The sequence below is a fragment of the Nicotiana attenuata genome, unplaced genomic scaffold (genome assembly GCF_001879085.1).
Source record: "Nicotiana attenuata strain UT unplaced genomic scaffold, NIATTr2, whole genome shotgun sequence".
In the NCBI taxonomy this organism is placed as follows: Eukaryota; Viridiplantae; Streptophyta; class Magnoliopsida; order Solanales; family Solanaceae; genus Nicotiana; species Nicotiana attenuata.
Window position 1 is genome coordinate 183,463 of NW_017671777.1, and position 21,465 is coordinate 204,927.

Below are 21,465 nucleotides of genomic sequence, written 5' to 3' on the forward strand. Positions count from 1 at the left end.
AAGCATCTCCGTTGGGTTTAACTCAAATTGGCTACCTACAGAAATAAACATGTATTCAGGGGGAAAACAAAGGTTGCTAGCCTATCTGACTATGAACAAGGTTCAAGTTCCATTCCTACAAGAGGGATTTAGTATAATCTTGAGAAATCGCAGCGGAAGTGTCTTGATCTTGATGAGACAGAGAAAAGGTCTGTGTTATGGCCCAATACAGATCCAAATGGAAAGGTATGTACTTTATAAAATGAAATGCCAATTAGTCTCTGGAACAATATACACAAATAAATAATATATTGTCTTCAATCCTGTGTTATGTCATTTAAAGAGTAGAAAATGCATGGAAGCACCGTTGAACTCTGGCTTGCTAATGAAATCATGTATTCAATTATGTTTTAAGTTATTACAGCATTGAATACAGTTACAGGCAAGCTGAAAGTATACTCCATTCAAGTAAGACAAATAACAAAATATACCGCCAAAGTTTTCAGGAGACACTAACAAGTTTGACAGATTATCAGATCCCAGACCCTTTTTTGTCCAATGAAAAGAAACTTGGCACAAGGGAGTATTTGGTGGAACACAGCATACTAGACAGAAGTCATCTTAAATTTGGTTAAGGAACTGAACGTCTCTCAATATATCATGGCAAAGGCCAAGTTACATGTCGCGAAAGGATAATTCAAAACAAACAAAACGTCTTTACAAAAAAATTCAAAACAAACAAAATGAACACCAAAAATGCATTTGTGTTTAAGCAGGTAAGAGTTAGATAATCACCAGCTGAAGAATCATCAAACAGTAGATTAAGTGATTGACTATCCAAGAAATACTGTTTGGCCAGTGACCTGAAATCAATTGTAGGTTCAACTTGTCTGCATCTCGGAAAGCGCAAAGGTGAAGTAATTGAGATGGAAGATGGACCATTGATCAAGGAATCTGGTTCGCATAAAACTCCTGGCTTACCGACCAAATCAACCAGGTACTCCCTGTATGGTCAAGAGTTACATGTCAATAGTAGCACTCCTTCCTAATATGAGACTATCCAAATAGCACACAAATGTTTAGCATATTTAATACTAACATATATCCATCATATAAACTGAATCCAGAATAATAGTTCAACAGATGAAGACGACAGGCATATCATTAATTAGTAAGCTAATCCCAACTTAAAGTAGCAGTGAGAACAATAATTTTCTGTCATTGACTAAACCATCTGCCTTGGATATCTTTCTCTGCATTTTGGGGCTGAGCGGAAGAAGAAAAGGATGGGATCATGAAATCAGAATCTGAGCTATTAAGACTGTATGAGAAATTAAGGTACATTACCTATCTCGTGAACAATGGGGATCAGTTTTTTGAACCTTTTTTTTTTCAACCTCAGCATATTAATAATGAATTACCATTCAACTCAGATATCTTAATTCCAAAATCTCTAAGTTTTGACCTTCTCAACAAAACAAAACAAAAAAGGTCTCTTAAGTTTGGTATAGCAGGTACTAAGAGAAGCAAATTTCTGCTAGATTTATTTAGTTCATAAAATAAAAGTAGTGACTTGAATCTTTAAAGATCTCTTTTATCGCATTGGAAAGTTCACATATTCAATAAGAAAATTCGCCATAGTCATAAAAGTTCACATAATACAATAAGAAAATTCGCCAGTCATTTTTCTGAATACATATAGATTTTGAACTTCTTGTTCTTCACCAGCTGACGTAATCGAAGAACGCATAAACCAGTAGCGTTTAGAAAAAATTAAAGTTGAGTATATCATAAATAAAATACCAGGTAAAAGAGTTGTAACCAGTACAACCAATAGGCACAAATCATTTACACAATGTTATCAATTGATGTGTAATAGCAATAGGAAAGTAAATCTTGATCATATCATACAAAATAAATGAGGGATCATAGTTTTCCAAACAAAAAGTAAGTAGCAGCATTAATTATAATTGTTACACACCATCCCGAAACAATACTTATCTAGCAGAAAGGAATACAAAAGATGAATCAAAGTGTTCTTCCCCTTTTTCTATCCTAGTACCAACATTTTCAAACGAAGTAAAGACGATAACATACACTATATTTATGCTGAACTTTTACCTGTCAAGTCCTAATCGAACTAGACATGAGGAACCATCGGATCTGTTACAATATTTACATCCCTTGGCAATTCGACACGGTAAATCAATTATGTCAGCTAGCACCTGTAATGATCACATTGAAGTTAATGATAAAACATCAAAACCTTATACAGGCCACATATCAAGCATTTTCACACTGACGGCAGAAAAAATAAAAGACACACACACACTATCCATAAGGTTTTTCTATTTTAGTGATAAAACATACCATTAGTCTGATTCTTATCCTTAAATTCCTTAGAATTTAGATCTACTGACTTATAACAACACCAACTAAACAGGTTTAACATACTTTAAAAAGCAACGATCGGTGCCTGCAAAGCCCAACTGACAGGCTACCAATTGGAAGCACGATAGTTCCTAGACAATCCTTCAGGTCATCACTGCGCTCCTTCGACATGGAAACCAAGTCATCTTCTCCAGCAGGAGCTGCACCCCTTGTAAAGGGAATAAAGCTAATTACAAAAAGAAAAAGAAAAAAAGTGTGTCTGTTGGAGCTTCTGAGAAAAAGATTGTAGCACTCACCCCATATGATTGCAGACCAGCTTGGCAAGCTGATCAACAACTTCTTCTACGCTGATGCAACTAGCGGACATGCTAAGAATTCCAATCTGCAGTTCCTTCAAGCTGGGATCGTTACACCGATCAATTATAATCACTTCAACAGATGGTGCTACAGTGGGATCCACTGCCTTCAATGATTCAATTGATGGAATACGGCCGCTTTCTTGCAGAACTGAGCAGACAGTCCAGACATATGGATCCATCCCATATATCCAATAAAATCCATCAGGGACTTTGTCAAAGTACGATAAGCATCCATTTATCTGGCATAGAATAAAGACAGCAAAAGATGTCTTTAGGAATGATGACCTGGAAAATATGAACAGAATAAGCGTGTCGATTGAGAATGAGAGGAGATCTACACAAAGAAAGACTCCATCCTTCGCTTGTCAAAAGCACCCATTTATTCTCAACCTCCATATTAGTTCAAAACATAGGCGAAAAACAAAGTTGAAGTGAGTAGAACTACCAATCTTGGGAAAGGAAGTTAAAACAAAATGGACATTAAGCCTATCTCAATCCCAAAACCTAGTTTACACGGTAAGGCTGGTCTAAAAAATTATAAATAGACTACAATCTATACTTTCAATCTGTTGAAGACAATATCAAGAAAATAAAAATGTGCTCTCTCTAGCTTAAGCTTTTAGATAAGATGGTCACACACTTCAATATGGTATAACAACATGGGGAGGTCCTGAGTTGAGTCTCATCGCCATCCATTATCAAAAAGAATTTTCAAGTACCTGGTCCATGGAAAAGAATGAGGCCCGCACGTGGGGATGTGTGTTGAAGACATAACTAAGAAAATAAAAGTATGTTATCTCTAACAGCTTAAGATTCAGATGAGATGGTCACACACTTCAACACAATTATATAGAACTCTAAGACCCCCGCAGCTCAGCCATACTCTCAAGTCTCAACCAATATGGAATTCTAACATTCCCTCGCCTAGAGTTAGACGCTTGGAGCATGGATAACATAACTACGTGTCCAACATTGGGTTACTCGACATAAGGGATGGGTCTTTTCTAATACCATGTTAAGAAAAAGGTAAACAATATCAATTTCCCAAAAGTAGGGGGAAAAATGCTCTCGGGCACAGATACCGAGGTGGGCCAACAAAACACTCTTTCTGATAACCTTTCTCTCTCTGACATAACCTAGACTTCTTCCCCGACCAAACCCCAACCAAACTTCTCCATCCAAAACTTCTAACTCCTCCGACCAAAACTTCTCCAATCAAACCCAGAAACTTCTCCGACCAAAAAAAAAAACCCCACCATGTTTGATACCCTTTTTCTCCCAGAACCCTCTTCGACAAACACCCAAATTTATCTTTACTTATTTACCTTCCACCAAAAAAAACCTCTTTCTTTAACAGGCATTTAATTATCTTATTATGGGGGATAAGATCTTTTTCGCTTCAGATGACAAATCTTTTGAAATAATAGATATCAGTGATGACAAGTGATGACAACTTCAGATGGTTTTCCTTTACTGAATGCATTAGGCGCTTTTCAAGCAAAATCACCATTGATGAAGATAACCTGCGAAGGATTTGTGACAATCTCAAACAAGCTTCAAAAGGTACAGGGGATCTTTACAGAACGTGGGGAAGAAAGCAACAAACACAGTTATACAGAGTATATCAAAATTACAACATCTATGGACTCTTTGTGAGAATTGAAGTTTGGTTGGGTGATAGAAAGAAGGTTGTGATTATTCCAAAAGCAGAATACAACAGTGGCTGGATTGATATTGCTGAGAAGATCTTACGCTTCCTAGGACAGCCAAAGTGATATAGCATCCATGGCAGCTCAACATCATTAAAGGAGAAGGATGAAGCTCTGGAAGTTCCAGGAAGGCCCATGACAAGGTCTCAAACAAAGAAATTTTAAGACAAGCTTAATGGGCTTCAATTGGCAATTAAAAAGTGTCTTATAATAGAAGAAGAGCTCCAGCACAAGGAGGATCTTTGGGCCAAGTCTTACAACTATTTGGAGGCCCATATTAAAGTCCAAGAGGAGATGGAATGAGGCCCAAATATGCCCCAAAAAAGAGGAATTTTCAGCAGCCCAAATAAGCCCAAAAATAGTTTCTAGAATATATATTTAATAGTTTCTAGAATATATATTTAATCTATGTTGACTTGCATTGGTCTATGTGTATGTTGACTACATTGGTCTTAGTATGGGTAGTCTTCTTTGCTTCTAGGGAATATAATTCTCATTTATTGAAGTCTTGACTAGCTCCTTCTTTATTACTATATAAAGGGGTGCTTGTCTTCCATTGTAGAGGAGATTGAAGATTAATATTATTATTGTGAGTTCTTCTGAACCTTTGTGAACTTTACTTTGAGATTTATCTTGCAACCCTAACTAGTTCATTACTTAAGGTAGTAAGATAATTTTCTTTCTTGTGATATCTTTGGTTTCTTTTGATATTCTTCGAAGGCGACTAGTTTCTTTTACTAGTTGTTGTCGTAAGTTATTCAAACTAGAAGTCAAGATCCGAATCTTAGTCCTTGATTAGCTTATCTCTAGTGAAGTCAATTGGTTTCATAACCAACTAGTTGTCATTAAGATCTTGTCAAAATCTAGATTAACATAATCTCAGGGTTCTTGGACCTTTCCTTTAATTTCGACATATCTTGTAAGGACCCGACTGGTCGCTTCGCTTTCTAGAACCCTGTCCCCCTAAATGAGACTTACCGCGCTTGCGTTAATTAATTTACGACCTGCGGGGATGGTTGGTTCGGGATTTGGAAGAGTTTGGGTTGAAATAGGCACACTTGTTTCCTTAAGATTTTCTTAAAAGGCTAAGTTTGACTTTGGTCAACATTTTAAGTAAATGGACCCGGACTCGTGTTTTGACGGTCCCGAAGGGTCCGTAGGAAAATATGGGATCTGGACGTATGCCCGGAATCGAATTCCGAGGTCCCTAGCCCGAGTAATGAATTTTTGTTAGAAATTGTTAAACTGAAATTTCCGGGGATTTAAAGAGTTTAACAATGTTTGATCATGATGGTATCGGGCCCGTATGTTGGTTCCGGAGCCCGGTACAGGTCCAACATAATATTTAAGTCTTGTCTGTGAAGTTTGGTGAGAAACGGGACTGATTTGACAAGATTCGGACGCCCGGTTGTAAAAATAGGAATTTGAGTGTTCTTAAGGATTTCATGCGTTTTGGAGTTGAATTCGTAGTTTTAGATGTTATTTCGGCGATTTGATCGCTCGAGCAAGTTTGTACAAGATTGTTGGACTTGTGTGAGTGTTCGGAGTGGAGCCCCGAGGGCTCGGGTGAGTTTCGGGCATGGGTTGGGGGTGAAAAACACCCCAGTTTTCTGGTATTTCTGTGGGAAGTTGCAGGTCTCGCAAATGCGAGGAATTTGTTCGCAATTGCAACCTCGCATTTGCGAGGAAACCATCGCAATTGCGATGAAGGCAGGAAGTGGGCAGCGTCGCATTTGCGACAATTTCATCGCAATTGCGAACCCTGCAGGGTCCGCATTTGCGACCCCAGGATCGCATTTGCAATAAAAGCAGGAGATGGGCCAGTTCGCAATTGCGAAGATTTTGTCGCAATTGCAAGTTCGCATTTGCGAACCTGATGTCGCAAATGCGACATCAGAGGCCTGGACACAGCTTTTAAAAACGGGACTTAGGCCATTTATTTCATTTTATCTCTACACTTGGGCGATTTGGGAGCTTTCAAAGAGGGGATTTCAACATAGCATTGTGAGATAAGTTATTTCTACTTAACGTGAGTTTAATACTTGGGTTTTGGGTAGATTAACACACAAAAATTAGTGAAAATCATGGGATTAGAGCAGAACCTAGGGTTTTGATAAAACTTAGATTTTTACCACGAAATTTGTTATGGAATGAAGTAGAAATCATATATTATTGATCCTTAGGTTATAGAGAACAACTTTCTTCGAAATATTTTGGAATCCGGACACGTGGGCCCGGGGCCGGATTTTAGGAAACTTGTGTTTAAGGTTAGGAAATTACTTTAGTAATTAAAATGCGTACTCTTGAGCTTGTGTTGACTAGTTCCTACTTCGTTTAATTAGTTTTGGATCGTTCGGCTCCAAATTGAGGGTTTGAGCACGTTCTTGATATTGGAAGTACGTTTTGGAGCGAGGTGAGTCTCCTATCTAACCTTGTAAGAGGGAATTGTCCCTATAGGTGCAATAATTGAATAATTTGCCACTAAATGCGTGGGCTACGTACGCACTAGGTGACGAGAGTCCGTGCGTAGCCACTATTATGCTTAAGTCTGGGTAGTCTAGAACCCAAAAGCATGCTTTATGTGATGTTCTTGTAACTTGGGGATTAATTTGGGATTGCTTAAATCATGTTGAATGTGGTAAATGAATCTAATAAGAGGAACATCATTTTCTTGGCCTTTTTAAAGAGAAGTGGATATTTTCGTGAGTAATTTCTCTCCTGATATATATTCTTGTCTGCCTGTTGTTATGTTTAATTACATTTGACCACGTCGCATGTATGATTCGCGAGCGGGGTAATAGATGCATCTATGGTTCGCGCCGTTCAACCCTCCGGCAGTGCACACTTATTTTTATGTTGGATCGGGTTGTACGACCTCGGCACTACTTGCGTATGCTTATTGCTTGGTATATTGCTGTGAACGGAATTTTGTTATATGCCCTGAAGTGTAAACGGCTAACCGTGACATCAACTAAGGAAGAACCTGTTTACTTCATGCTATAAATTGTTAATCATTTGTGCTAGCCATGCTTAGTATAACATTTATTAGATTATTTGACCCTATTAAGTGTCAAGTCGACATCTCGTCTCTACTTCTTCGAGATTAGACAGGATACTTACTGGGTACGTATTGTTTATGTACTCATACTACACTTTTGTACTTAATTGTACAGGGTCCGAGGCAGGTACATTTGGTTACCAGGCTGGTGCATACCCTTGATCCGACCGAGATTCCACGGTGAGTTGCTCCCTTCTTACGCCGTTCAGCAGCCCGATGGAGTCTTTTCTTTACTTTTGACTGTCTACTCTATTTCAGACAGTAGGATAGTACTATTCTTTTGTATATTCTACTAGTTGCCCACATACTTGTGACACCAGGGTCTTGGCACACACATTAGTAGACTATCTTTTGTTGGGATTGTATAATTATTATTGGTACGATGTTAATTATCGTTTGTTTGAAATTCAACTTTAGAGATTTTTCGTAACTGTTTTGGAAAAAGGTAGAACTAGAATTTATTAATATTTCCGCGTTGGCTTGCGTGACAACGGTGTTGGGCGCCATCACGACCTGAGGAGAAATTGGGTCGTGACAACATGGTATCAGAGCACTAGGTTCACGTAGGTCTCACAAGTCATGGGCAAACCTAGTAGAGTCTCTCGGATCGGTACGGAGACGTCTGTATTTATCTTCGGGAGGCTATAGGGTGTTAGGAAACTAATCTTTCTTCATTCCCTATCGTGCAGTGGTTAGTACACTAAATTTTCCCTATTCTATTCTCTCACAGATGGTGAGGACGCGCACAACAGCTGTTCCAGACCCGGGAGGTGCTGCTCCCCCCGTTGCTAGAGGCCGGGGGAGGGCACCGGCCCGATGTAGGGGACGAGGGCGTCCCAGAGCTATCCCAGTAGCACCACCGGCGTAACCTGTGGAAGATCCCATCATTGAGGAGCAGGGCGAGGTGCCTGCAGCTGAGCCTACCCCGGCGGACTTCATGACAGCACCAGGATTTCAGGAGGTCATGGGTCGTATGCTGCGGTTCATGGACACCATGACTCAGGCTGGGTTATTTCCAGCGGATCCAGCTACATCACAGGCAGGAGGGGGAGCACAGACCCCTACCGCTTAGGCTCCTGGACATACAGCTGCTGTGTATCATACTCCGGGTGCACTACCCGCGGATGGGGCTCAGCCAGTTGCTGCAGTGGTGCCCGAGCCCAGACCAGCTGCGGATGGTGACCCGTAGAAGTTGCTAGATAGATGGACTAGACTTCACCCTCCTGTCTTCGGGCGTGAGCGCCATGAGGATGCCCAAGACTTCATTGATAGGTGCAGGGACAGACTGCACAACATGAGGATATTGGAGTCGCATGGGGTTGACTTCACTACTTTCCGGCTGGAGGGCAGGGCCCGTAGATGGTGGCAGTCGTATGTTCTTGGCTAGCCAGCAGGTTCTCCTCCTATCACTTGGAGCGAGTTCACACAGTTATTTCTGGACAGGTATATCCCACCCTCCAATAGGGAAGAGCTACGGTATCAGTTTGAGCAGCTTGAGCAGGGTCAGATGTCGGTGACCGACTATGAGGCGAGATTTTCTGAGTTATCTCGCCATGCTTTGATGATACTTCCTACTGATGCGGAGAGGGTGCGGAGGTTCGTTGTAGGATTGCTTTCTGGCATTAGGGCCAACATGGCCCGAGAGGTGGAGATGGGGACTCCTTATCAGCTAGTGGTGGAGATTGCTCGGAGGATTGAGGGCTACCGTCTGAGAGGTAGAGAGCAGGCGCAGCAGGACAAGAGGGCCCGATTCTCCGGAGAGTTCAGAGGTGCCCCGACTAGGGGTAGAGGTCAGTTTGGTAGGGGTCAGCCCAGCAGGTCCCCACATCCAACACCACCACCTGCTCAGGGTGCTCCAGCGCGCCCCTATTTCAGTGCCATACCAGAGAGTTCTTATCGCCCTCCAGCTATTCAGGGTTCTTCCGGTGGACATTCAGGTCCCCAGGGTTCTTCTGGTTCCTATTCCAGTGCTACGCCAGAGAGTTCATACCGTCCTCCAGCCATTTCTAGTTCCTCCGGCAGGTATTCAGGCCATCAGGGCCAGGCTTCCGGACAGCATGCCATGGTGCCGAGAGTTTGCTACGAGTGTGGAGACCTAGGTCACATGAAGAACACCTGCCCCAGGCTTCGGGGCAAGGCAGTACAGCAGGGTCAACAGCCTATGATTCCAGCACCGGTTGCCCAGCCGCCTAGAGGTGGGGGACACGGTGGTAGAGGCCGTTCTAGAGGTGAAGGCCAGACAGGAGAGGTCAGCCAGCTACTGCTCAGTCAGGTGGAGGCCAGCCAGCCGGCGCTCCAGCTAGATTCTATGCTCTTCCGGCCAGACCAGATGCATTGGCCTCAGATGCCGTTATCACAGGTATTATTTCCGTCTGTGGCAGAGATGCTTCGGTATTATTTGATCCAGCGTCCACCTATTCATATGTATCGTCTCTATTTGCTCGTTTTCTGGTTATTGCTCCTGAGCCTTTGGGCACTCCGGTTCATGTGTCCCTGTCGGCAATTCTGTGGTTGTGGATCGGATCTACCGGTCCTGTGTGGTCACAATCTATGGTTTCGAGACTAGAGCGGACCTCCTGTTGCTTGATATGATCGACTTTGAGGTCATCCTGGGCATGGATTGGTTATCCCCGTACCACACCGTCCTAGATTGCCATGCCAAGACTGTTACATTGGCGATGCCAAGGTTGCCAGGGTTAGAGTGGAGGGGTTCCACAGTTGATACATCTAGCCGGGTTATTTCTTTTCTGAAGGCACGACATATGGTCGAGAAGGGGTGTTTAGCGTATCTAGCTTATGTTCGGGACACCACCACAGAGTCCCCGACGATTGATTCAGTTCCAGTAGTGCGGGAGTTTCGCCGATGTGTTCCCTTCTGATCTTTTTGGCATGCCACCGGATCGCGATATTGATTTCTGTATTGACTTGGCTCCAGGTACCCAACCTATATCTATTCCACCGTACCGTATGGCTCCGAAAGAGTTGAAGGAGTTAAAGGAACAACTTGAGGAGTTGTTGGCAAAGGGGTTTATTAGACCTAGTGTGTCACCTTGGGGTGCACCAGTGTTATTCGTGAAGAAGAAGGATGGCACCATACGGATGTGCATTGACTACTGCCAGTTGAACAAGGCTACCATCAAGAATAAGTACCCGTTGCCGCACATTGATGATTTGTTCGACCAGTTACAGGGTACTAGGGTGTTCTCTAAGATTGACTTGAGATCAGGATACCATCAATTGAGGATTCGGGACACATATGTTCCGAAGACTGCCTTCCGTACTAGATATGGTCATTACGAGTTCCTGGTGATGTCCTTTGGCTTGACCAATGCCCCAGCAGCTTTCATGGACTTGATGAACAGGGTGTTCAGACCTTATATTGATTCCTTTGTTATCGTCTTTATTGGCGACATCTTGATATACTTACGTAGCCTGGGGGAGCACGAGCAGCATTTGAGAGTAGTGCTTCAGACCTTGCGAGAGCAGAAGCTATATGCTAAGTTCTCCAAGTGTGAGTTTTGGCTAGAGTCGGTGGCATTCTTGGGGCATATTGTGTCTGGAGAGGGAATTAAGGTGGATCTCAAGAAGATTGAGGCAGTTCAAAGTTGGCCACGTCGTACCTCGGTGACCGAGATCAGGAGTTTCCTAGGTTTAGCAGGTTACTACCGACGATTCGTGCAGGGTTTTTCATCTATTGCATCACCTCTGACCAGATTGACCCAGAAGGGTGCCCCTTTTCGTTGGTCCGATGATTGTGAGGCGAGCTTTCAGAAGCTCAAGACAGCTTTGACTACGGCACCAGTTCTCGTGTTGCCTTCCGGTTCAGGGATGTATACGGTGTATTGTGACATTTCACGCGTTGGTTTGGGTTGTGCATTGATGTAGGAGGGGCGAGTCACTGCATATGCTTCACGCCAGCTGAAAATTCATGAGAAGAATTATCCCGTGCACGTCTAGAGTTGGCGGCGATTGTTCATGCTCTTAGATATGGAGGCATTATCTGTATGGGGCGTCATGTGAGGTTTACACTGATCATCGGAACTTACAGCATTTGTCCAAGCAGAGGGATATCAATTTGAGGCAGCGTAGATGGCTTGAGTTGCTGAAGGATTATGACATCACCATTTTTTATCATACGGGCAAGGCAAATGTGGTCGCGGATGCCTTAAGTAGGAAAGCAGAGAGTATGCGTAGCTTGGCATTCATTCCAGCAGAGGAGAGGCCACTAGCCTTGGACATTCAGTCTTGGCTAACAGACTTGTGAGGTTGGATATTTCAGAGCCCAGCCGAGTCCTTGCGTGTGTTGTTGCCCAGTCTTCATTATTGGGGGAGATCAAGGCCCGGCAGTTCGATGATCCACATTTGGCAGTTCTCAGAGAGACGGTGCTACAGGGTAGTGCCAAGGAGGTTTCTAATGGCGAGGATGATGTCCTGCGACTCCAGGGTCGCCTATGTGTTCCTAATGTTGATGGCTTGAGGGAGAGGATTCTAGTGGAAGCACATAGTTCGCGGTATTCTATTCACCCAGGTGCTACGAAGATGTATCGTGACCTGAGACAGCATTATTGGTGGCGACGGATGAAGGACATAGTTAAGTATGTGGCTAAGTGTTTGAATTGCCAGCAAGTCAAGTATGAGCACCAGAGGCCAGGTGGCCTACTTCAGCAGATGCCCATTTCTGAGTGGAAGTGGGAGCGCATCACTATGGACTTCGTAGTGGGATTGCCCCGGACCTTGCGGAAGTTTGATGCAGTGTGGGTCATTGTTGACAGGTTGACCAAATCGGCACACTTTATTCCGATTGTGACTACTTACACTTCAGAGAGGTTGGCTCAGATTTACATTCGGGAGATAGTCCGGTTGCACGGTGTGCCTGTTTCCATCGTATCAGATAGAGGCCCTCAGTTCACTTCCCATTTCTGGAGAGCCGTTCAGAGTGAGTTGGGGACCCGCGTGGAGCTCAGTACAGCATTTCACCCTCTTACCGTCGGACAGTCGGAGCAGACAGTTCAGATTCTGGAGGACATGCTTAGGGCATGTGTGATTGACTTTAGAGGACAGTGGGATCAGTTCCCGCCTTTAGCCGAGTTTGCTTACAACAATAGTTATCAGTCCAGCATAGAGATGGCCCCATTCGAGGCTTTAAACGGTCGGCGATATCGTTCTCCTATTGGGTGGTTTGAGCCCGGAGAGGCTAAGTTGTATAGTACAGATCTGGTGAAAGATGCCTTGGAGAAGGTGAAGCTGATTCAGGAAAGACTTCGCACAGCACAGTCCTGACAGAAGAGTTACGCGAATTAGAAGGCGTGTGATCTATCATTCATGGTCGGCGAGAAGGTTCTCTTGGTCTCGCCGATGAAGGGTGTCATGAGATTCGCGAAGAAGGGCAAGTTGAGCCCAAGGTTTATTGGCCCATTTGAGGTGTTGAAACGAGTTGGGGGGGTGGCATATGAGCTTGCTTTACCTCCCAGCTTATCGGGAGTCCACCCAGTTTTTCATGTGTCTATGCTTCGGAGGTATCACGCCGACTGGTCCCATGTGCTAGATTTCAGCACAATTCAGCTAGACGAGAGATTGAGCTACGAGGAGGAGCCAGTTGCCATTATTGATAGGCAGGAGCGCCAATTGAGGTACAAGAGGGTTTCTGCAGTAAAGGTTCAATGGAGGGGCCAACCAGTCGAGGAGGCGACCTGGTTGTCCGAGGAGGACATGCGGAGCAGATATCCACACTTATTCGGCACTTCAGGTATGAATCTAAATCTGTTCGAGACGAACGTTGGTTTAAAAGGTGGAGGATGTAACGACCCGACTGGTCGTTTCGCCTTTTAGAACCCCGTCCCCCTACATGAGACTTACCGTGCTTGCGTTAATTAATTTACAACCTGCGGGGATGGTTGGTTCGGGATTTGGAAGAGTTTGGGTTGAAATAGGCACACTTGTTTCCTTAAGATTTTCTTAAAAGGCTAAGTTTGACTTTGGTCAACATTTTAAGTAAATGGACTCGGACTCGTGTTTTGACGGTCCCGAAGGGTCCGTAGGAAAATATGGGATCTGGACGTATGCCCGGAATCGAATTCCGAGGTCCCTAGCCCGAGTAATGAATTTTTGTTAGAAATTGTTAAACTAAAATTTCCAAGGATTTAAATAATTTAATAATGTTTGATCATGATGGTATCAGGCCCGTATGTTGGTTCCGGAGCCCGGTACAGGTCCAACATAATATTTAAGTCTTGTCTGTGACGTTTGGTGAGAAATGGGACTGATTTGACTAGATTCGGACGCCCGGTTGTAAAAATAGGAATTTGAGCGTTCTAAAGGATTTCATGCGTTTCGGAGTTGAATTCGTAGTTTTAGATGTTATTTCGGCGATTTGATCGCTCGAGCAAGTTTGTACAAGGTTGTTGGACTTGTGTGGGTGTTCGGAGTGGAGCCCCGAGGGCTCGGGTGAGTTTCGGGCATGGGTTGGGGGTGAAAAACACCCAAGTTTTCTGGTATTTCTGTGGGAAGTTGCAGGTCTCGCAAATGCGAGGAATTTGTTCGCAATTGCGAGGAAACCAACGCAATTGCGATGAAGGCAGGAGTGGGCAGCGTCGCATTTGCGACAATTTCATTGCAATTGCGAACCCTGCAGGGTCCGCATTTGCGACCCCAGGATCGCATTTGCGATGAAAGCAGGAGATGGGCCAGTTCGCAATTGCGAAGATTTTGTCGCAATTGCGAGTTCGCATTTGCGAACCTGATGTCGCAAATGCGACATCAAAGGCGTGGACACAGCTTTTAAAAACGGGACTTAGGCCATTTGTTTCATTTTATCTCTACATTTGTGCGATTTGGGAGCTTTCAAAGAGGGGATTCCAACATAGCATTGTGAGGTAAGTTATTTCTACTTAACGTGAGTTTAATACTTGGGTTTTGGGTAGATTAACACACAAAAATTAGTGAAAATCATGGGATTAGAGCAAAACCTAGGGTTTTGATAAAACTTAGATTTTACTACGAAATTTGTTATGGAATGAAGTAGATATCATATATTATTGATCCTTAGGTTATAGAGAACAACTTTCTTCGAAAAATTTCGGAATCCGAACATGTAGGCCCGGGGCCGGATTGTAGGAAACTTGTGTTTAAGGTTGGGAAATTACTTTAGTAATTAAAATATATACTCTTGAGCTTGTGTTGACTAGTTCCTACTTCGTTTAATTAGCCTTGGATCGTTCGGCTCCAAATTGAGGGCTTGAGCACGTTCTTGATATTGGAAGTATGCTTTGGAGCGAGGTGAGTCTCCTATCTAACCTTGTAAGAGGGAATTGTCCCTATAGGTGCAATAATTGAATAATTTGCCACTAAATGCGGGGGCTACGTACGCACTAGGTGTCGAGAATCCGTGCGTAGCCACTATTATGCTTAAGTCCGGGTAGTCTAGGACCCAAAAGCATGCTTTATGTGATGTTTTTGTAACTTGGGGATTAATTTGGGATTGCTTAAATCATGTTGAATGTGGTAAATGAATCTAATAAGAGGAACATCATTTTCTTGGCCTTTTTATAGAGAAGTGGATATTTTCGTGAGTAATCTCCTAATATATATTCTTGTCTGCCTGTTGTTGTGTTTAATTACATTTGACCGCGTCGCATGTATGATTCGCGAGCGGGGTAATAGATGCATCTATGGTTCGCGTCGTTAGACCCTCCGGCAGTGCACACTTTATTTTTATGTTGGATCGGGCCGTACGACCTCGGCACTACTTGCGTATGCTTATTGCTTGGTATATTGTTGTGAACGAAATTTTGTTATATGCCCTGAAGTGTAAACGGCTAACTGTGACATCAACTAAGGAAAGACCTGTTTACTTCATGCTACAAATTGTTAATCATTTGTGCTAGCCATGCTTAGAATAACACTTATTATATTATTTGACCCTAGTAAGTGTCAAGTCGGCCTCTCGTCTCTACTTCTTCGAGATTAGACAGGATACTTACTGGGTACATATTGTTTATGTACTCATACTACACTTCTGTACTTAATTGTACAGGGTATGTGGCAGGTACATCTGGTTACCAGGCTGGTGCATACCCTTGATCCGGCCGAGATTCCATGGTGAGCTGCTCCCTTCCTACGCCGTTCAGCAGCCCGATGGAGTCTTTTCTTTACTTTTGACTGTCTACTCTATTTCAGACAGTAGGATAGTACTATTCTTTTGTATATTCTACTAGTTGCTCACATACTTGTGACACTAGGTCTTGGCACACACATTAGTAGACTATCTTTTGTTGGGATTGTATAATTATTTTTGGTACGATGTTAATTATCGTTTGTTTGAAATTCAACTTTAGAGATTTTTCGTAACTGTTTTGGAAAAAGGTAGAACTAGAATTTATTAATATTTCCGCGTTGGCTTGCCTGACAACGGTATTGGACGCCATCACGACCTGTGGAGAAATTGGGTCGTGACATATCTAGTTTATTTTTCTTGCTTTTCTTAATCCGCTTGCATTTCTTTACTACTTCCGCATTTCATCAACATATTTTCTTTAAGTTCTTAGATCACCCAACCTTTGCGTTATCACAAAGTATATCAGAACTTTCCCACCACCGGAACCCCAATTGAGATCGTATTTTGAGGCAGCAAAAATACAGAGTTGGCCGGAGAAGATGGAACACTCAACGGCAAACCTAAATAGAGCAGATGTCAACCACCCTCTTAGCAGATGTCTCGTCGGCAGATTCAATGACCCCTTCAATCGTAGCCCAAATCCTTAAGTGATTCAGAAGTGGTTCAGTGGTTCACCTCTCGTTGGCAAATATCCTCTGGAATCAGAGTGACACCCATCGACGATAATCTTTTCTTGTTCGAGTTCCCATCTAAACAAGAAGCGAGAAGAATCAAGAATGGAGACTGGTTTTGGAATGGGCGACATCTGAAGCTCGACTGGTGGTCGCCGACCACCGGCACTACACAAGACACAAAAAATTCGGAGCACCTATGGATAAAGGTCATCGGCATCCCTCTTGATGCATGGTCTTTGGAAACTTTCAGAAATGCGGTGGCTATATTGGATTGACAAAGACACAAAATTCAGATCCCATTTATTTTGGGTAGAATTTGCGTGAGGAATTCTAGTCAGAAACATTGGAAGTGGGTAAATGGCGCTATGAGGTCACAATAGTGCCAGAATCTCAATCTCCTCCGTCGCCGATCGGCAATATCAGCATCCCTGCCAAAAAAGCTGAAGGATGATTTTTGAACCTTGTGAAGCCTACTGCAGTCGTGTCAACTAGCAGGTCAGAAAAAAGGCACGTGGGTGCTACAGGCTTTAATTCAAAATTGATTACTGGACCGGTTGGGTTGAACCGGGTCCAGCGTAATCAGATTATTTCTAGCAAAGGAAAAGCTAAATTGGGCCAAATTGTTGACTCATATTATTCAGGCCCAGATAAAAAGTCACAAAGGAAGAAGCCCAAAACTGCTAAACGGAGAATTGTAGAATCGGACCCATGCTCCAATAAATCAAAATTCACTTCGGCCTCATTTGTTTTTTTTAAGATTAAGACGTCTGAATCTGAATACACATCTGAATATATTAAGATGTGTATTAAGATCTGAATAGAAATAATTAAGACTGTTTGATTTTTATCATCTAAATGTATAAAATTTATCTTTATTTAAAAATTAATAAACATAAAATTCAAATGAAATAACTAATCTAATATTCTATCAATAAAATACATAGCTTTTTAACATATGATAGTTGGTGGTGATGGCTAACGGTGAATGCCGACTAGAGGCGGTGGTTGGTGGTAGTTTAGGTTCATGATGGTGGTTCATGTTAGTAGCTAGTAGTGATTGGTAGTGGTGGCGATTATGATTAAGGATGGTGGTGGCGTGGTTGGTGATAGTTAATAATGACGGGTGGTGGTAGTAGTTGTGACTGAGGAAGGTGGTGGGTTGGTGGTGGTAGGTTGTAACGATAGACAGTGTCGGTTGTGGTTGTTGATGGTGATGGGGGTCAGTTGTGGTAGTTGAGGTGGATGAGTGTTGATTGTGGGGGAGAATGATGGTGGTCGGAGTGGTGGGGATAGTGGGTGGTGATGGTCGATAATGGTGGCGGCTATGATTGAGGATGATGGTGACATGGTGGTGGTGGAGTTGGTGGTGGTAGTTGAGTATGGTGGTGGCGGCGGCATGGTGGTAATTGATAATGATAGGCGGTGACGACAGTCAATAATGAATATGTGATAGCATCTTAATGAAATTAAGTCTCTATTATAGATCTTAATCATACAGACCTATTCAGACCCATTAAGTGGTTGTGAAGTAAAAAAAACGAACACACTTAATGATTAAGATCTGAATAATTAAAATTCAGACTTTAAAAACAAACGCACTTAATGTCTGAGATCTGAATGATTAAGATTCAGACCTCCATTAAGTGCAAACAAATGAGGCCTTCATCTGAGCCTCATTTTGACCCACTATCGGTGGAGGTCCACAATTGCAAACCCAAATCTCCACCAAACAAAAGACCTCTGGCTACAACATCCTCCAATGTTAACGATGAAACATAAACTATCCCCAATTCAATTCCATTGGCGCTCCCATTCCATGCTCAAGAATAATCACTGGTCATTGATACGTAATCGGAATATTCTTCTCTTTCTCTCAGTGAATTCCTGCCTCTACCATGGCACAACAGAGAGGACATCAACATGCAAATAATTGATAAACCCACTATTGTTGAAACCTCGAAGTGGACAAAGATGGCATTAACTAAAGCATGCAAAGCGTTTGGAGTTAATGCCATGGGTTTCGAGCATGAAACTCTTGACATCATCCTGCACATGGAACAGAAAAGACAAGTTCATTTGCAGCAGCAAAGGAATTCAACAACTCCAACACACAAGAAAGGGAAGAAAAAGAGGGAATCTGAGCTCAAAAGGCTAGACTGGGGATTAAATGATAGTGCAGGAACGGAAAGGGGCAGGTCTCACCAAACATCACCTGAATGAAAATCAAAATTCTAAGTTGGAATATATGGGGGCTAAACGACAGGAATAAAAGGACCACACTCAGTTCTCTTATCCGTAAATGGGGTGCTGATGTGGTATGCCTACAGGAAACTAAAATTGAACAATGGAACTCATCATTGATAAGGCAAATATGGGGAAATAGATGGGTGACATGGGCTGAGCTTCAAGTTGTTGGTACTAAAGGGGGTATTCTTATCCTATGGGACAGAAGATATTGGAACTGTGTGGACACTCAGACCGGGACTTTTTCAATTTCCAGCAGATTTGGGAGTCTACAAGAAGGCTTCAATTGGGTCTTTACCGGGGTATATGGACCACATACCAATCCAGAAAGGGGTGTTTTTTGGAATGAATTAGCTGCAAAGGTCTATGGTCAGACCAATGGGTGATTGGAGGGGATTTCAGTGTATGCAGATTTGAAAGTGAAAGATTGAATTGCACAAGGAGATCTAGAGCAATGAATGTCTTTTCAGAAAACATATAAGACTTGGGTTTAATCGAATTACCACTTCAGGGAGCTCAATACACTTGGTCAAGAGGAGAAAACTCGTTCCAAGCTTCAAGAATTGACAGATTCCTGGTTTCCCTGGAATGGAGCGATACATTCAAATCAATAAATCAACTAACTCTCCCAAGAGTCCCTTCTGATCATAAACCTATCCTCTTGGAAAATGGAGATTGGGAAGCCACCTCTTCTTAATCAAATTCGAGAATATGTGGCTTCAGACAGAGGGATTCATTGATAAAATCAAAGACCGGTGGCAATCTTACAATGTGGTAGGAACCCCTGATTTCATTCTCACGCAGAAGCTAAGAAAGACATTAGCAACTGGAACAAGGTATCTTTTGGCAAAATTGATGTTAGGAGAAGTAGGGCTCTAGATGAATTACAAAATCTAGACCAAATTCAAGATAATAGAGCTCACACTCCAGGAGAAAAACTGAGAGTTCTTAATCTGAAACTGGAACTATGACGGATTGCAATGGATGAAGAACTTCATGGAGACAAAAATCAAGATGTTTATGGCTAAAAGAGGGGGACAAATATACCAAATATTTCCAGAAGATGGCAAACTACAACATAAGAACCAACTGCATTGATAGGCTCAGGATAGGTGATGAAATCATTGAGGACAAAGAGTTGATCAAGAAGGAGATTCTGGAATTCTACCAGAACTTATGTAGTGAAAATGAATCTTGGAGGCCCAGTGCAAAATTTGAAGGCATCTCCTCACTAAGCATAGAAGAGAAGAACTGGTTGGAAGCTCCATTTGAACAAATAGAGGTGCTTGAAGCTTTGAAATCATGTGCCCCTGATAAAGCACCAGGTCCAGACCGCTTCATTATGGTTTTCTTTCAGAAAAATTGGGATACTTTTAAAACAGACATCATAGCTGCACTTAATCACTTTCACTAGAGCTGTCACATGGTTAGGGCTTGCAATGCTACCTTCATTGCCCTAATTCCAAAGAAAAAGAGTGCTATAGAGCTCAGAGATTACAGACCTATTAGCTTGATAGGTAGTGTTTACAAATTGGTTTCAAAACTTTTAGCAGAGAGGCTCAAGAAGGTAATTGACAAACTAGTATCGGGGGAACAAAATGCTTTCATCAAGAACAGGCAGATCATTAATGCTTCCTTGATTGCCAATGAAGTGCTAGATTGGAGAATGAAAGTGGAAAACCAGGCGTGTTGTGCAAACTGGACATTGAAAAGGATTTGATCAATTAAGCCGGTCTTACCTCATTAGTATCTTGAGGCAGATGGGCTTTGGGGAGAAATAAGTTGGATAAACTATTGCATTTCAACTATCAAGTACTCTGTTTTAATAAATAGGTGCCCGATCGATTTTTTCTCACCCCAAAAGGGCCTAAGGCAGAGGGATCCCCTCTCCCCTTTGTGATTCATTCTGGCGATGGAAGGACTCACTAAAATGTTGGAGAAGGCTAAGCAACTGCAATGGATACAACGCTTTTAGGTGGGGAGGAATCCTGCCAGCTCAGTTACAGTATCCCATCTACTCTTTGCGGATGATACTCTTATTTTCTGTGGTACTGAGAGATCACAAGCACTGAATCTCAACCTGACACTGATGATCTTCGAGGCACTATCAAGACTCCACATCAATATGATAAAGAGCATCATATACCCTGTGAATGCAGTCCCCAACAGACAGGAGCTAGCAGACATCCTATGCTGCAAAAAAGGCACTTCCCCAACCACATACGTGGGACTTCCCTTGGGAGCTAAATTCAAATCAAAAGAAGTTTGGAATGGAGTCCCAGAGAAGTTTGAAAAGAGGCTTGCGACTTGGCAAATGCAATACCTCTCCATGGGTGGCATGTTAACATTAATCAATAGTGTGGATAGTCTTCCCACATACCACATGTCTTTGTTCCCAATTCCAACCTCAGTCCTAAAGCAGATGGACAAACTCAGAAGGAAGTTCTTATGGGAAGGATGCAGCAAAACACACAAATTCCCACTAGTGAAATGGCTCAAGGTAACACAACCAAAATTCAAGGGAGGCTTGGGCCATCTACAAGTACACAACAAAGCTATGCTCTTAAAATGGCTCTGGAGATATGGACAGGAGGAATCTAGGCTATGGAAGGACATCATGCTTGCTAAATATGGAGCACACAACCACTGGTGTTCTAAGAAAACAAACACTCCTCATGGAGTTGGTCTGTGGAAGACATCAGCAACCACTAGGATGAATTCTTCCTAAATGCAACTTTCAAAGTTGGGAATGGAACTCGTATTAAGTTTTGGAAGGATAGATGGTTCGGAAATACATCTCTGAAAGACATGTTTCCCAGTATATATCAGATTGCCTTGAACAAAGACTCCATTATTGCTCAAAATAGAGACAGTGGCACTTGGTGCCCACCTTTCGGAAGAAATTTGCAAGATTGGGAGGTCAACAGCCTACTTACAA

General features: G+C 42.7%; 1 protein-coding gene across 5 annotated transcripts in view; it reads right to left on the bottom strand.

The window, feature by feature from the left end:
* Nucleotides 1-21,465, bottom strand: part of LOC109210171 (serine/threonine-protein kinase CTR1-like) — a 33,497-nt gene that overhangs the window by 8,476 nt on the left and 3,556 nt on the right. For all 5 annotated transcript variants that reach the window (XR_002065505.1, XR_002065503.1, XR_002065504.1 and 2 more), the window contains exons 2-5: nt 2,667-2,968; nt 2,434-2,578; nt 2,101-2,204; nt 775-983 (exon numbers count right to left, since the gene is read on the bottom strand). Coding sequence is in view for 2 of the 5 variants with exons in the window: in XM_019373550.1 (XP_019229095.1) it covers nt 775-983; nt 2,101-2,204; nt 2,434-2,578; nt 2,667-2,968 (760 nt within the window). In the remaining 3 variants the exon portion in view is untranslated. The remainder of the gene's footprint in view (nt 1-774; nt 984-2,100; nt 2,205-2,433; nt 2,579-2,666; nt 2,969-21,465) is intronic.